Below are 17,315 nucleotides of genomic sequence, written 5' to 3' on the forward strand. Positions count from 1 at the left end.
GAACATGAGCCGGCAGTGTGACAAAGCCATCAGAAAAGCCAATGGCACTTTATCGTGCATCAGCAGATGCATGACAAATAGGTCCAGGGAGGTGATACTTTCCCTCTATAGGGCGCTGGTCAGACCGCAGTTGGAGTACTCCGTGCAATTCTGGGCACCACACTTCAAGAAGGATGCGGATAACCTGGAGAGGGTCCAGAGAAGGGCAACTCGTATGGTCAAGGGCCTGCAGACCAAGCCCTACGAGGAGAGACTAGAGAAACTGGACCTTTTCAGCCTCCGCAAGAGAAGGTTGAGAGGCAACCTTGTGGCTACCTTTAAGTTCATCACGGGGGCACAGAAGGGAATTGGTGAGTATTTATTCACCAAGGCGCCCCCGGGGGTTACAAGAAACAATGGCCACAAGCTAGCAGAGAGCAGATTTAGATTGGACATTAGGAAGAACTTCTTCACAGTTCGAGCGGCCAAGGTCTGGAACGGGCTCCCAAGGGAGGTGGTGCTCTCCCCTACCCTGGGGGTCTTCAAGAGGAGGTTAGATGAGTATCTAGCTGGGGTCATCTAGACCCAGCACTCTTTCCTGCTTATGCAGGGGGTCGGACTTGATGATCTATTGAGGTCCCTTCCGACCCTAACATCTATGAATCTATGAATCTAGCAGGCCACTGGAAGGAAGCTAGCACTGTGGGGCAGCTACTTTATAAATAAAAGATGCCAGTGCCTTGTATTGTCAACAATAAATCTGTACTCATAGATTAAACTAGGCTAGACTGGACACAGTCCTAGAAAAATATAGTTAAGGAAAAACTGTCTGGAGAAAAACAGACCATATATCTTAATAATATCTTCTCACCACAATTTCTACAAATATTATAAAAATAAGGAGAAAATCATTTTGGCCCAATAAATCAACCGTAGTAAATTAAAAAATGAAGAACATTTGTCTCTAATGAAGCACAAACATTGCTGGATTACTTATGAACACATCTCTCAGCAAGCCACCTAATTTTCATTTCAAGGCATGTTATGTTGTAGCCAAGGTTAGGACAATACTTTTTTTGTTAGCAAGATGCTCCCAGTTAGTCAAACTAGTAACTGTGTACAGCAGGGGTGGATAATTATGTGGGCCGGAGGGCCACTTAGGGAGTTTGGGTGAGCTGTCACAGGCCAGGTCAGCACCATTCTCCCTGCCCCCACCCCACAACAGCTCACCCAAACTCTGTAAGTGGCCCTCCAGCCCAAATAACTGCTCGCCCCTGATCTAAGGGCAGAGAGAACCAAAGTTAGGGGAACCTAACCTTTGTTCTCTCCTTCTTCCTGCCCTCCCCTCCCCCAGCCTGACTCTCCAGAAGGTGGCCAGGCCGGTGCCATGCTATATTCCTGTGCACCGCCTTGGGCCACGCTGGTACAGCTCCTGTGGCCTGGCTGTGGCCAGGGACTTGAGGCTGGTGCAGAGAGAAGGGAGGAAACTCCTTGCACCAACTAGCTGGGCCCAGGGGCTCCCAGCTTCTGTACTGTGTTCCCCCCTTCTCCCTGCCCTGCCCTAAGTCCCCAGCACACAGATGGGCTGGTGCCACACTGTTCCCACATGCCACTTGAGGCTATGTGGGTACAGCTGACATAGCTCCTGTCCACCCCAGCTGTGTAAAGGGGACTTTGGGTCAGTCAGGAGCTGTGCCAACTGTTCCAGCTACACCCATGTGGCACAGCCCGAAGTGGCACATGGGAACACAGTGTGTCACCATATTAGCGGTACCTGTGCCCCTACCAAGCCCTGGTGCAAAAGAGCCTAGATAACCCATGACACCTGGCCATCTTCCCCCTGCACCCCTCCCCCACCAGCAAGGAAAACCTTACCTAAGCTTCTGTTCACCAAGGGCTGGGCTGTCTGGTCTGCAAATGGCCATAGGGTCCAAGCACTGCACAGACAGCGTTTATGGGCAGAAGCCTGGCTAGAGGCTCAGCATCCATGGTCTTGGAGGTACACTATGGGCTGGGGGTGGGAGAGGGTGGGCTGGCCAGGGAGGGGTTGCTGCTGCTGCTGTAGGTGGCTGGCATAGGGAAGGGAGAAAGCCAAGCAGCACCAGGGTAGCTGCAGGCTGGATACAATTCTCCTTCAGAGGAGCAACTATGGGCCAGATAAATTCATTTGTTGGGCTAGATCTGGCCCAAGGGCTGTATTTTGCCCACCCCTAGTGTACAGTAATTGTCTATTGCCATGGCCTAAGCATTTTACAGGTTTCCCTTGATTTATGCGGTATGTGTGTTCCTGGAAAACAGCGCATAAATCAAATTTGCATAAAGTGAACCCACTTTATAATGTAACAAATAGGGATAGGTTCCCATGGTGGTGAGGGAGGGAGGGAGGGAGTGAAGCTGGGACCAGGGAAGGGGCAGGGGGTGTGGTGCTGCTCCCAGGGCACAAGGGAGCAAAGCAGAGAGAACAGAGTAGCAGTCACCCCAGCCCCTGCTGCAGCAGCCCTTGGAGTGGCCAGTGTCAGTAGCCTGCAGCTGCTAGGCTGCACCATGCTCCACTTGTCACTCTGCATCTGGGCTCCGCCTGTCCCCACTCACCCCTGCTCCTGGGCTGTGCCATGCCCTGGTGCAGGCAGCTGGTGTCAGCTGCTCCTGGGGCTGCTGCAGCACAGGATGGGGTGAGTGGGAAGAAGCGGAGCCCTAGGCACCATGGGGCGCAGCGCAGCTTGTCCGCACTCACCCTAGCCCCTGCTGCAGTGGCCCCAGGAGCGGCCAGCGCCAGCTGAAGAGGGAACTGTCAGTCTGTCAGTGGTGGGGAGGGGTGCCCCCAAGGAGCGCTGTGGGCTAGGAGGTTGTGTTGGGTTCTTCCCGGGAGGCATGTGGCCTTAGATCTGCGCACAGGATGACAGCATGCTGCTGCAGCAGGCTAGGGCCAGTGGCAGCCCCAGGCTGTTGCTGCTCAGGGCTCCGCTTCTTCCCCCTCCCCCCTGATTTACCTGCTTGGGCAGGAGGGTGGGGGCACCTATGCCGATCACATAAGAGCAAATTTACTTCACATATAATGAATTATGGGTCTAAAAATGCTCATTGCAAAAAAACAAATTCGCATATACAGAACCCTCATAAATCGAGGAAAACCTGTACGTCCATGGACCCTCCCAGTCCCTATTTAGCTTGCGGATATTTTCTAAGTTGATTTCTTAGGACCTTCAATACTTACCTGAAAAACCAGGCAGTTCCTTGCTTTGACAATTATGCCTATTTTTTCAAGCTCAGCTGTGTAAACAGATTGGCTGACAGGTTTATCATTGAAAAGAAATTCAGAAGAACTTCCTGATAAAAGAAACAACAATAAAATTAAAAGTAATATACAGCTTAATACTTGACCTAAGATGATGTTCAAAACATATGAAAATGCAACTGCTGGGAATGCATTAATATAATTCAAATACATTTCTTAATATATATTATTTTTTAAATGACTATCATTATTATAAATAAATACATTTTAGTCCCTTCTATAATCATATCTTTCTATATCAAAATTTGTTGAATTCATTTACAAAGTACAAGTGGCCTTTTAATTGTGACCAAATATTTTAAAGCTAACTTTAAGAGAAAATCATTGTTTTATCTAAAAATATTTTACTTGCTTTTTGTTATAAAACAGAGTTAAGTCTATGACAATTGAGATTAGATGGGAAAAATATGTTTTAGTATATTTGACAAATTTAGCTGGTCAGTTAAGCTGCTCCTCATTTTGCTCACAATGATCTTATAGAGCAATACAGGGAAGAAAAACCTTTTGAACAGGGAACTGAAATACTGAAGTACCAGCACACATGAACATACACACACATTCTGGAAGCAGATTTGGAGAGTCAGAAATAGATACAGTATAAATGCACTGTATAATACAGAGGTTCCCAACCCCTAGTCTGCAGCCTGGTCCACAGGAGTATTGGCTGCTGGACTGGAAGCCCGAAGTGACCGGCAAACTGCGGACTGGAAGTAAACCCTTTTTTATGCCGAGTATAAAAAAGGGCTGGCTGCCAGTCTGCAGTATGCTGATCACTTCTGGTCCGCACTATGCTGGTCCAGTTTGCCGGTCCATGGTCACTTCCAGTCCATGGTTTGCCAGTCCGTGGTCTAAAAACGTTGGGGACCACTGGTATAATACACTAATTATACAGTAAAATACACTAATTATAGGAACTTTAAGTGACATTCTTCAAATATGGAATGAAACAAAGAGAAGTACAGAGACCATTTGTCAGGCATCCTTACACGTCTGGTTCAGCAAAGTTGGTGCTTGAGGATCACCAACTCAATGCTGGTTCCACTGACTTCAGCAAGGATAGTGGCATTTGTGCAGCTATCTTCCCATTTGATGCAGAGGATTTTCCAGAGGCATCAGTAATGATACCTCTCCAGACTCTTGAAATGAAGGTGGTAGTTCACACACATTTACCTCCATACAGAAAGGAGGGGATGATGACTACATTATAGACTTGGATCATAGTATCTTTCTGAAGATTGCAATAAATACATGCCAAAAGAATTTCACAGAGGACCTGGCACATCAGATCCTATGCTGGATCTCATCAGCATTCACTCACTGAGAGGGAGCTACTGAAGTAGGGGAAGCGCTTGACTACCTTCAGTCTTTCCCTTGAAACTAATTTGGGGAGTGGGGCCACATTCATGGCCCGGGGCAAGCTGATAGAGCCCCATCGTCTTCACAATGTTGAGAGAAGGGTCCAAAGTTCAGTAGGCGTCTCCAAAAAGATCCAGCATCATCTGGAGGTTTTCCTCAGTGTGTGCAAGGATGGCACAGTCTCATTGCCTCTTGAAGGTTAAATATGTTTTTTTTTCAGTACTCCGAAGTGGTGGGGGCAAGGGTGGAGGGAGCGAGCCTGGCCTCAGGCCTGTCCCCCCCCAGCAGGCAATGGAGCAGATGGACCAGCAGTGCTGGCTCCGCGTCCCCTGCAGCAAGGCCAGTGCTGCTGGCCCTGGCCCCCCAACCCTGCAGGCAGCGGCAATGGAGCAGATGAAGGGGGAGTGCATCCAGCACTGCTGGTCCTCTCCCCCCTGCTCCCTGCAAGCCACAAAAACAGAGAGGATGGGGGTGAGGGGCATGGCCAGCATTGCTGGCCACGCGCCCCGTCCCTGCAGGCAGTGGCAACAGAGTGGACGGAGCCAGCAGACGGAGGTGTGCGGGGGCTGCCTGGCCCCGGGTTGGCGGGGAGAAAGGGGGAGCGGGCCTGACCCCAAAGGTGGGGTGCAGAGCGGGGCCAGACACAGACCACTGTCCCTGGCCACCCCCATCCCCACCCCCCCATTTTTGACAGGCAATTGACTAGTCATGTAAGAAAATTTATATTGTTCAACTTTTGGAAAATATGGTTTCAAGACACGTTGAAGACATGTCTGACATGTCTGCAAGGCAGAACTAATTAATGTACGCTGTTACAGGTAGCGTTTAGGCAGGGCGGAGCTAGTCAAGTTTGGTCAGGCACCCTGAGCCAATTACTTTTACTTTCACTGCTGGCTTTAGCCAAGGACCCACTGTTCAGGGTTCTTGCCTCTGCTACACCCTGTGGGGGCCGAGTATAGCCGGAATTGGGGCCACACCGATTGAGTGGAATTAGGCACAAACACGTATTGGTTGAATTGAAAAGAACTTTACTTACAAACTGACGTACAGGGATTTGCGTCGATAAACACAGTGTAGGCACGCTACGTTACAAACAAAAGAAAGAAACCAGGTGGCACACCAATGTTTTCCGAGTATGCAGGGTGCGGAGTACGTCGGGACGGTCAGCGACGGGGAGTGGTTGGTGGTTGATCAGGCCTCCAATTTTGCTCCAAGGTACACGAGGAACTCGTTCCCAACGTACATGCGGAGTTCTCTGACTTGGGCGGAAACTACCCAAGCTTTTATACGGCTAGTGAGCCAATTGCTAGCCGCCGGGTATGAATAATTTACAATGAGCCAATCGGTAGCATGCATCCAAACAGTGCAGCTGCTAGTTTTTGGTGGGAGCTGATCACTGCACCAAGGCTTTTCCTGCCATAGCGAGGCATCCCTTGCACCGAGTGCTCGCATCGTGCTAAGAATTCTGCTGTGTCGAGGCACTTTTAATTACTAAGTACAGACACAGCCAAGTTAATCTATAGCAGGGGTTGTCAACAGGTGGTATGCATACCCCTGAGGAGTACTTGAGAAGGCCCTAGTGGGTGTGCGTGAGCAGGTGGGGACAGAGCATCACCATGCACCATTCCATGCTGCCACACAGGCGCCACCCACCCAGCTGGACACAGGGGACAGGGGAAGCTTACATGCAGTGGCTGCCACCACTCCATATCCAGCCACACACCACCCCCGCTCCCAGCTCAGTGGCTGGGGGTACACTGCCCCGCGTCCAGTTGCTGGAGGGGTACAATGATTCAAAAAAGTTGAAAACCCCTGGTCTATTACACAATGCCACCCTGGGTTTGTAAGAAAGACAAAAGAAACAAAGTTCAAGAAATACACTGCCACTTAGCTTTTCACTGACTCCAAATCTCTAGCTTGCTAGGTTTTTCCCAGGGTTCCTTCTCCCCTAGCCCCCCACACCTCTTATGTTTCAGAGGCTTTGAAAAGAACCCACACAAACTAAATGAATAAATAAAAAGAGAAGCCTTGCTCGGGGCCCCTCCTGGCATCTGCCAGACCATGACTGACCCCAGGCTCAGGACAGCCATGTTCTCTGCCTCTGCTGGTGTAGTCACCCCCAGAAGCTGCTTTCAATGTCTTTTATTTTCCCCCCTGCCAGTTAATGCAGGCCAGCGCTTCCTCATTCTCACCTGGGTGAGCTCCCTTGCTAGGAGGCTCGCTGCATTTCCAGGCCTGGATACTCAGCCTTAGATGAGTTCCTCCAGCTCTGGGGTGGGCATGAGGAATGTCTCCAAGGTATGGGGTCCACTTGGGCTCCTCCACACCAATAGTAACAGGCCCAGCCCCTATTACAGTTAGGCATATTCAAATTAGTCCCACTGGCCTGGTTCTTCAAATGAATGAATCCAGAATGCACAGATGTTGCTGGGTTGGCTATGCTGCTCGTATTTGTGCTGCCTCTTTGAATCAATACAGGAATGCCTGCTTTTGTACAGTCCACTTAAGACAAAAACAAGAGGCAAAGCCATATTGAAAGCAATGACTGAAAAAGTTGGAGGTGTGGTAGCATGCATTGAAAATGTTGTTCCTTACATGAAAAGCAGACGCTGCAGTCTTCACTATCCAGCCTGTTATGAACCACATGCTGAACAATCTGAAGGTTGTGCTTCGTGAAGCAGTGAAAATTGTAAATTTTTATTAAAGCTCGTCCTCTTAACTCCAAGGTAGTTTCGGTATTGTATGAGATTGGCAGTATACAAATAATTGTCCTGCTACATACATACTTACGTTCACTAGCTCTCCTGTGAAAAAGTGTTCATTCATGTGTATGAACTGCAAAGAGATACTTTTTCTTTTCTCACCATCCATTTAAATTTGCACCTAAACTTGTTGACATTATTTGGGTACAGAAATTGGCATCTCATGGATATATTTTCCTATCTTAATAAGCTGAACTTGTCTTGTCAGGGGCTAACTGTGAATGTTCTTGAATGTCCAAGATAAAATCAAGTTGATGCTTCTAAAACTTGATGTTTGGTGCAACTACATTAAGGAAAATAGTATTCAGTGTTTCCCATCCCTTCATGATCTGTTTATTACTAGTTGAATTGGATGAAGGCATTAAGTGTTGCATAATTCAACAACTGTCTAATCTATGAACAGCTTTCAGGGAATATTTTCCAGGAATGACCAAGTCCCTGGCCTGGCTGCACAATCCAATCAGCAAATCCGTCAGCCAGCTCATGTTAATTACCTTTCATAGTTTTATAGTTGTTAGGGGCTGGAAGGGACCTTATAGATCATTGGGTCCAGCCCCCCTGCACTTGGGCAGGAAAGACTGCTGGGATCAGATGACCCCCAGCAAGATGGGCATCAAGATGCCTCTTGAAGATCGCCAGGGTGGGTAACTGTACCACCTCTGGAGGGGAAGCCTGTTCCAAACCCTTGGCACTCAACTTTTAAAGAAGTTTTTCCTTATGTCGAGCCTCTGAAATGGTCTTCAATCAGTCTGTGCCCATTATTTCTTGTCCTCCCTTGGGGCGCCTTGGTGAATAGATGCTCCCCTAAACCCTGATGTACCTAATATACTTGTAGGCTGCCACCAAGTCCCCTCTTCTCTTCTCCAGGCTGAACAGCCCCAAGTCTTTCAGTCTCTCCTCAGATGACTTGGTCTCTAGGCCTCTAATTATGTGCGTGGCCCTCCTTTGGACTCTCTCACTAAAGCGTCTCCATAACCTTATTGAACTGTGGTGCCCAGAACTGGATGCAATACTCCAATACTTCAAAAAGATTCATCGACCGTTTTTTAACTTGTTTCTGTTAGACCCCAACTCCATGCGGCGCCCAACGACTAGGGAGATGACGATCCAATTGCTTGGGATCCAGTTGCTCAGGGAGTAAACAGGAAGCAAACACCAGCACGCATTGCTTGCAACAGCTTTATTCAAAATGGAGACAGCTTCAGACTAGCTCCCAAACTGGGGAGCTGCCATGAACATTAGGTCTTTCTACATTTATACACCTTGGTTCCTACTCATTGACATTGACTCCACCTTTGCTCCTCCTTTGTTCCACACACATTCCCTCCTATCTCAAGCTCCGCCTCTGTTTACTGTTTGTTTCAGTAGCATGGAATTACCTATGTATTTCACTTATTTACATGTCTTTTTGCTATGAGCGCATGTCTAAGACCTTGACTTCACTTCTTTCAGTCACTGGGCAGACTTCGACCAAAACCTGGAAGCTTCTGGAGGCCTCTTCACCAATCAACATTCACCTTTTCGCATGTCTTTATCTCGGATTCTGTTACCAGTTACATGTTGTCTTTCACATTCCAGTCTGTTTTTCAGTCTCATGTTGTATCATCTCCACATTCCTAAAACTTCATCTCATTCACAGTACACAAACTTACATAGACTCACTTGAAAATGGTTGACACAGTTAAGATGGTTACTTAGCATAAGCAAATTGCTGGTTTAGCATGAGCATTCATAAGCAAAATCTGCTTTACCCTCTAACAATACATAATGAGCTATCTACCTTACAACAATACTATATGGTTAAAAAATGCTTGCCTAAGTGTCTTGCAATGTTACTTTTAATATATCATTCTGCCTTGTGGTCAGCAGCTTTGCTGAGACACAGCATAAAGCCTTTATTCAGCTGCAGATCCAGTGCTCCCCAAGATCCAAATACTGTCACTCTAACAGTTTCCCCTTTCCTTTACCAGCTTTTTTGGGTTTAACTCGAGGCAAACTTAGCAATTGAGAGGGAGAGGTGGATGCTGTGAGCAGGAGATATTTGTTTCTCCCTGTAGCACAAGCAGCTTATTAACATTTCAATCAGTATCTTTGGGGAATTTCTGGCTACAACTCTTGAACCAGTATCCTGAAATTACTCACCATGCAGTAATGCAGCTAATGCCATTTGCTACTACTTATTTATGCAAGGAAGATTTCTCATCAGGCACCATTACAAAGAATAAACACTGAAACAGGCTAGATGCAGAACCAGAGATGCATCACAATTGTCAACCATCATACCAAACATCAGAGACCTTTACAAAAGGAAAGACAGGGACACCCATCACATTGAAAGCAAGTGTGATCTGCAAGTATATAGTTATCCTTTCACAATCATTACTATTTGTACAGATAAAGAAAAATAAATAGAAAAAATGATATGTTATTTGTATATATGTATTTACATTTACAAGACTTGTCCATCTTTTGGATAGGAATAGGGGTTCCACAGCAGAAGTGATATGGAAGGGTTCCATGACTTCAGGGACTTTGAAAAAATCACTGCTCTAGTCCAGTGATTCTCAACTTATTTATGCGCAAGGCACCCTTCAGAAATGCCAGCTCTGAACTTGCCTACAAAAAATAAGTCATTCTTCTGTTGGAAAGAACTCATGAAGACAAGAAGGCAGAATGCTTCTGAACTATGGGTTCTTATAGGACATCTCTGAGTTTATCCTGTGTAGGTGTTTGCACTGAGCATTGCCAGAACGCAGGAGGGTCCTGCTCAGGGGGATGTTGGCACAATTATGCCTAGCCTGGTTACTGGCACAAGTATGCCTAGTCTGTAGATCCTAAATTGGTTTAGACAGGAGACAGGCTCCCAGCCAATAGCAGAGTTATGGGCATAAAAGGATGTTATGGGCAGAAAAGGAGTCTAATTGGTGAGATTCCAGGTGTCCATGTACACCTAGGAGCTTAGGTGAGCTGCTGTGAACAGGTGAGCATCAAATATACATGATTAAACTTTACTTAAACACTTTGTTGAGTCTGGGCCTCAATTTATAACAGAGCCGGTTGTAGAAGCCTACTACTTGCCTTGAATAATTCTCGCAAATGTTTTTTCTTTTCCATTCTCTTCACAATATACCATTTTTACACTTGCAACGGAAGAAACAGGTTTTCCAACATGTGCGCCATGAATAAGTTCTTGAATGTTTTTCACTCGTAAGTTAGCTGTTCTTTCACCCATCACAAAACTAAGGGCATCCATTAGGTTTGATTTGCCTTAAAAATAAAAAAAAGAAAATTTTTAGTTGAATAAAAAATGAACAAATGAGCTGTTAGCTATGTCTGAAATTTTTAACTTCAATTTCTATTTTGTTTTTTAAGTGTTTTTCACAACTTCTATACGCATTCAAGAAATAGTGACACTAACAATTTTTTTGAGATCTTAAAATAATTTAGAACCAACAGTCTCACAATATCCCTACTTAGAAGGTATTTCCAAATTGATGTAGCATAACCATACATCCAATTTTCCCGGACATGTCCTCTTTTTGGGTCCTCCCATCTCTGTCCAGGTGGTTTTTTAAAATACCAACAAATGTCTGGGAATTTTGCTCTGCCTCTGCTCAACATCAAAGTTTTTCCTAGCCCTTCCTGACTTGCCCCAGAAAAGAGCTGCTTGGGGCTGAGGGAAGCAGAAGAGGGCAACTGGAGGTGGGGACATCATGTGCTCTGTGTGCAGCCCCGGCAGCTGCAGGCAGGTAAGTCTGTGGGACAGGGTTTAGAGGGCCAGGGCTTGGGGACTGTTGGGAGGGGGTGGGGCTTGTGCATGCATAGGTGGGTGTGTGTGGGTGGGTGCAGGTGCTGCAGCAGGGTGGGCAGGCAAGTGAGGTGCCTGCCCCTCCAGCAGGGGAAGGAGATGAGAGGATTCTTTGGGGGCAGCAGGGTTAGCAGCAAGGCACCAGCATGGGGGGGGGAGGGGCGGCAAGGGGGTGCAGGCTGCAAGTGAGGGGCAGCAGCAGGCTGGCAGGGTGGGGGGGATGCAGGTTGGGAGAGGAGGACACCAGCACAGTCCGGGGGGCAGGGTACTGGGACCAGGAGTAGGGCTGGGGTAGCTGTGGCTTGGGAGTGAGGGCAAGTCATGGCCATATCACTGTCCCCCCTACAATATTACCTCTGCCCTGACAGGTGCCGTCTTTTTTTTTTTTTAGCTGGAAACAGAGTAACTCCAATGTGGTGAAGTGACTTGAGTGTCTGCAGGCCCTGGAAGTAGGGCAGCAGCCTGTGGCACAGCTCGTAGCAAGGTCTCTGGTGCCAGGCAGGCTGTGCAAACACTCCCTGGCATTTTCATGGCTATGCAAACACCCCTGGTTGTAGCGAAGATCCCTGGTTGCGGCCCGGGAGCCCCCAGCTGCGTACTGCCCCCAACAACTGCTTGGGGAGGGGATGGGAGGTACCACCTCGGGGGGAGGAGCTACCTGAGCCGTTGGGCCCGATGACGCAGGTGAAGCGCATGAAGGGCCCGACGCTCTGGCGACCCCGCCACGACTTGAAGTTCTCCATCGTCAGCAGCTTCAGGTAACCCATGGCGGGCATGCAAGGGCAACGGCCACACGCTGCATCCGACCCTCGCGCACGTGGCAGCGTCGCGAGTGCAGCCCAGCTCAGGTCTCGGCGCGTCTCGCGAGAGCTGGAGGGGCGGGGCGGGCCGGGCGGTTTGGTTGCCGTGGCAACGGCGCTTGTTGTTGGGCTTGGGGTTGTGGCGCTATGTTGCGGCCGGGGCCGGATCGCGTCGAGGCGGCGCTGCGGGAGCGGCGGCTGCAGGGCGAGCGGTGGCGGCAGGGCCGTATCTTCGACGCCCGCACCAGGATCATCGGGGTGAGGAGCTGCGAGCTCGCTGGGCGCTGTCCCGGCCTGCGGGAGCCGCTGCTGTGCGGGTGCGGGCCAGGGTGGGTTAAACCCGTGCGTGTCTCTTAGCCCTGCGGAGGGAGTGACAGGCGGGTCCGCGCAGCGTTGGGGTGAGATGGGCCGCATCCCCGCACATGGGCGCGGCCGTTTCCAAAAAACAGTCAAAGTTTGGGGCTGGAGGTGAGGTTTTTTTATTAGACCAGCTCAACAGGAGCAAATCCCTTTCTTCGTACGGTGTCGGGTCCGAGCGCCCCTCGTTGGGCTGCAGGGATTCAAAGATAGTAAAAGTTTTCCTAGGTAGAATAGAAATTCATTTTGCGCCGGGGAGGCAGAGAGTGGAAGTTTGCCCCCTTGGGTTCGTTTACAGGAGGGCCCGACTTACACAGGCCTCGACTTACACTCTGACTCTTGGGGGCTGTGCAAAAAAAAATTGAGCTGCCCAAATAAAATCGAAGGACCTGCCACCTGCAGTGCCATAATAACGAAGTTTGGCGCCTGGAGCAAAGCCTGCAGCGGCAGCCTGCCTTCGCCCCCTGCACAGATCTGGCAGGCATGTGCCCCTGGCTATGCTTGCCGGGGAGCACACGCAGCAGCAGCAGGAGCCCCCTTCCTCTGTCCCCGGGGCCCCGGCTCCCAACGAGCCACTCGTGGCTCCGTCCCACGCCCTGCCCCTCGTCAGCACGGGATGGTCCCTCGCTCACCCCCCTCACTACAGCACTAGTCAGGTTATTACTTGTATATCGTCGGGGGGGGGGGGGGGGCTCTCATCTCTTATGATGGGGATCAACCTCCTGAGCTTCTCTGTAATTCGATCCCTACTTACACAAGCAAATTTAAGGTAATTAACTCCAATTAGCCATGTTATTCTCAAAAGACCAAGGAGTTAAACTTCTAAAATGATACGGCTTGTTTGTTCAGAAAGCCTTCTTAGCCTACCCATCTGCTGTTCCCTCCTGGCATCCCTGGGCAGTTGTAACATATATAAGACTCTTAAAGATATCCAGGCAAGGTTCCTTGGGTAAATGTGATATTTTCTATTAGACCAACTAAATAGTTGGAAAAATTGTTCTTTGCAACCTCTTTGGCATAAACACCCTTCTTTAGGCCTAGGGGGAGTCGCACATTAGCCAGGATCCTTCGGAGGCAATGTGTTAATTTGGATAATTCACAGATAGTTAATGTGGGACAATAAACTTGTCTGTTCTTCTATAAGATCTGGGGTTTGCTAGGAGATAAAATGATCACATTTTGAATGAAGCTGGTGTCTGTTTTTATCCAGAGGGCCAATCCCACTGTCTCTTGTTTATGTGAAGTATCTGAATTAGCATTTAGCCCGGGGACAAGAGTAGTTAATTTAAGTTAATTGCCATTCAAGCTTCTTGTGTCTAATCTGCTGGCTGGCTGGCCCCCACCTGTTTTGATGGGGACTCCCAGGCTGGGACAATCAAGCTGGGGATAAACTCAATGGGCAGGTCCAGACAAGGAGTAACATGTATTATCCTAGGGACAAGTAGTAGTGGCACACCTTGGGTGCTACTACTTGTCCCTGGGGAATGCCTATGCCACACATGCTCTGGCAAACAGCAGGTTACCCGGGGTGGGGTAAGGGAGTCTGGGGCCAGGACCTATGCTAGTCCCAGCAGCCTGACCTGGGGTTCTGGGGGCATCTGAGAACTACAGCCACAGCGCTCCTGCAGCTGGGAGCCTGATTAGAAGCCAGAGTGTGGCCCCAGCCAGCCAGGCCAGTTTTGGGCAGCACGTACTACTGCCATGTGCATCACCCTGCTATTTTTTGGTGGGGTTTTATGACCCCTGCTACTGCAAAGTAGCACTGTAGGGAATGTCTGCATCTGCGGTGTGTGGTGCTGCAGACCCATCTGTGCTCATCTGGACATGCCTGATGTGTTTTTAGCCTTTGTAATGTTGGCCACAAGGCTTGCCACCTGATTTGGGTGGGGGGTGTTTGGGGGCGGAGCTGCACTTTCCTGCTCTGCAGATGTGCTGTGATGCTTTAGTGAACTAATATTTGTCAAGTATAGTGAAATTCTCAAGCACACTGGAAGTATCCAAGTGTCACTATTAATGTCTGCATGAACAATTTTACATGATTACGTAAGATCAAATTCAGAATGGGTGAAAGCAGCCCTGGTTTGTTGCATTTGGTGGATTGGGTTTGCTTGCAACAAGGCTAAATTTGATCCTTCAAGTCTTAAGGACTGAGATTCAAATCTCACATTACTGAAAAGATCACTTTCACCCAGTGTGCTTATGACTTAATCATAAATCTTTGGATTATGCATGTGACCTTTCTGCCACAGTCAACTTAATTACCTAGAAACAGCAAAAATGCTGTCAGAGTAGTCATCCATCTACTTCGGGATTCTGTCACCAATAACAGCCAGTACCCAGATGCATCAAAGAAAGATGGTAACAATCAATTAGTAGATGGAAATAATAAGGCACACAAAAATAACGAAGTAAGAAGGCAACTCCACTTTTCTGCACGTGGAAATACATCATTTAGTTTTTTCTATCATGTATGTTTCTACAGCATTTCTTACAAGTTAAATTCAGTGATAAATCTTCAGGTGATGTAAGTCAGCATTGAGTCTCTATATATTTAATAAAGTGATGCTAACTTACAGCAAATGAGGATATGGCACAAAGAGTTTTGCAATAGTAATATGTCAAATAGGTGTATAACAGATCAATTTGCCAGAAAAATAAACATCAGAAATAAAAGAGAAACCCACATAAATGTTTATCTTTATTTAGATGAAAATGATATATTCAACAGCTGAAAGGTAACATGTTGTCGTCTGTTGTGAAATTAAGTAAAACATAAAGTAGAAACATCCTGAAAGCTTACAGTAGATGTGATATTTTTGTGCTTTTAGGTACACTTTTAAAATTATTGCCTAATATGTAACTTGTAATACTTACTGTCAGCTCTGCCTAGCTGCTACGGCTAACACAATTGGAAAGCCATGCCAGTATTTGACTTAACAGTCAACGAATCTGTCAGAAGCAAAATCAAAAAGGGCGAGGTGCAGTGGTGCATTGAACAAGATTGAGAATGGGAGTGGGAATGGTACTGCCCATAATTTACTGCGTGATCTCAGGCAAGTTACTTCTGTGCTGAATGTCCTCATCTGCAAAATGAGCAAATTGAAATTTACTCCTATTTGTAAAGATTCTTTGCAATTACATAGCTTTTTAAATCTGTAACTGTTATAATTAAAAATCCCATTTTTCCAAAAATAATTTATTTCGGGAAAAAGTGGAGATATATGGACTGAATTATTAATTAAGCTATGCTAACATTTATCCAGTATTTATCATTAGGGATATAACGTAAAATTGACAAATACAAATTAGCAGACAAAACTGAAAAAAAAGGGAGTTGGTTATGTTAGCATAGCAAGTACTTTATTTTGCTGTTATTATTTAAATTGAGGTTAGCTAATATGATGACTAGCTTTTTATATGCTCTAAGATGACAAAGGATAAATTAGTATAATAATTCAGAGTTTCCACATACTATCTAATCTCTTTTCAATGCCATGCCCAGGATCTTCTGAGGAAAAATTGTTTATTTTTTTTTTCCTTAACTGTTATTGAAATTATGAGGAGCTTTGTTGTTCAAATAAACCTTTGTGATCCAGTTGAAAACAGCAATTTACACCAAATTATCTCAGTGCTTTACCAAGGCGGTCATGTAATATCTGTATTGTCATCTTTATTGTATAGCTATGTATACAGAGTTCAGTGACTTAGCAAAGATCACACACAAAAGTCAGTGGAAAATTCAGGAATTAAACCAGTTTCCAGACACCAAAAATAGTATCTTCTACAGAAAAAGCTGAAAGTTTTCTTCTACTCCCATTTTCTCATCCAACAAAGAATTTGAATTGAGCATTATATGTAAATATGCAAGCTATCTTACCACAGCAAGGTATTGTATTTCTACTACAGCATAACTGGCAAAAACCTTTTTAACTATTTAATAAAGGGGAATGGTGAAAGGAGGAAAATTAGACAGCTAACTACAACGGAGAGGAAATATTTCAGCTATGTATAGGAGCTCAATAAGCCATAAAACATTGTTGTGTTTGAATGTACTTGTTGCTATTAGAATGAAATCAACAAACAGGACTATGTTCTTACTGTATTTTCTTTCACAGCCACATATTTAAAATATGTTATGTATGTCATTTACTATATTAAAGCCAATTCACTAGCAGTAGCTCAATTCACAGCTGCCTTGCTTTATAAATTTGCAAGTCAAATATGTTCATTTCTTGATCAAGTCAATTTTTAACAAACAAGCGTTAGACAAAAGTCTATACATTTTTTAATATTTTCAACGGATTACATTTTTAAAGAGTTTCATGTTTTTTCAATTTAATAGGTTGATAAAGATGCTCTGGACACCCAGGTCAAAGATAGGAAGATTCAAGAGGAAACTGAAAAAGCACAAAATGAAAAAATTGGTATATTTATAATTTGGTATATTTATAATGCAACTTTATATTTGTATTTATATTTACATATTGAATCTTGAATGTATGTTCAGTTGAAGTCAAAGTCTAAGTGGTCCTAAAGGGTATTAAACATCTAAGTGGTGCTTAAATGCAATCCTGTTATACTGTTTGGGTCTCTGACAAACTATTAGTGTAGAAAGTAGGTGAGTTCTTTTCCTTCTGTCTACATCTATGAAGTAGCCTTAATGCTCTGATGGGTAAAATACATCCATTGTCAATTTTTAGGATGCTGTCAAGATGGAATAGCATTACATTTGGACCTAGTTGATCCATTATGTGTCATCATTTCCCTCTTAATTCAGACAGAGAGGGTATATTCTATTTATGTTTGTGTGTAAACCTTGAAACAATATCTAATTTCCTCTGAGGGGGACAAAGATCACGTTGGTTTAACCCAGCTGTACCTCCTTGGGCAATACTCCTTTTAAAGTTGGTACAGGCTTTTCTTGAATAAGAACTTCAGGGTTTGGCGTGCTGTTCTGC

At 46.1% G+C, this 17,315-nt stretch overlaps 2 protein-coding genes across 4 annotated transcripts in view; one reads left to right on the plus strand and one right to left on the minus strand.

Annotated features, from left to right (window-relative positions):
• SMC1B (structural maintenance of chromosomes 1B) overlaps window positions 1-12,075 on the minus strand; it is a 63,344-nt gene extending 51,269 nt beyond the window's left edge. Inside the window, exons 1-3 of the mRNA XM_014606379.3 lie at window positions 11,859-12,075; window positions 10,471-10,659; window positions 3,194-3,306 (exon numbers count right to left, since the gene is read on the minus strand). Coding sequence (XP_014461865.2) covers window positions 3,194-3,306; window positions 10,471-10,659; window positions 11,859-11,976 — 420 coding nt within the window. The 5' untranslated portion in view covers window positions 11,977-12,075. The remainder of the gene's footprint in view (window positions 1-3,193; window positions 3,307-10,470; window positions 10,660-11,858) is intronic.
• A 43-nt stretch (window positions 12,076-12,118) lies between these two features.
• Window positions 12,119-17,315, plus strand: part of RIBC2 (RIB43A domain with coiled-coils 2) — an 87,517-nt gene continuing 82,320 nt past the window's right edge. For all 3 annotated transcript variants that reach the window (XR_002088699.2, XM_014606381.3, XM_014606380.3), the window contains exons 1-2: window positions 12,119-12,258; window positions 16,700-16,781. Coding sequence is in view for 2 of the 3 variants with exons in the window: in XM_014606381.3 (XP_014461867.1) it covers window positions 12,148-12,258; window positions 16,700-16,781 (193 nt within the window). In the remaining variant the exon portion in view is untranslated. The remainder of the gene's footprint in view (window positions 12,259-16,699; window positions 16,782-17,315) is intronic.

Source organism: Alligator mississippiensis, chromosome 4, assembly GCF_030867095.1.
Source record: "Alligator mississippiensis isolate rAllMis1 chromosome 4, rAllMis1, whole genome shotgun sequence".
NCBI classification, from domain to species: Eukaryota; Metazoa; Chordata; order Crocodylia; family Alligatoridae; genus Alligator; species Alligator mississippiensis.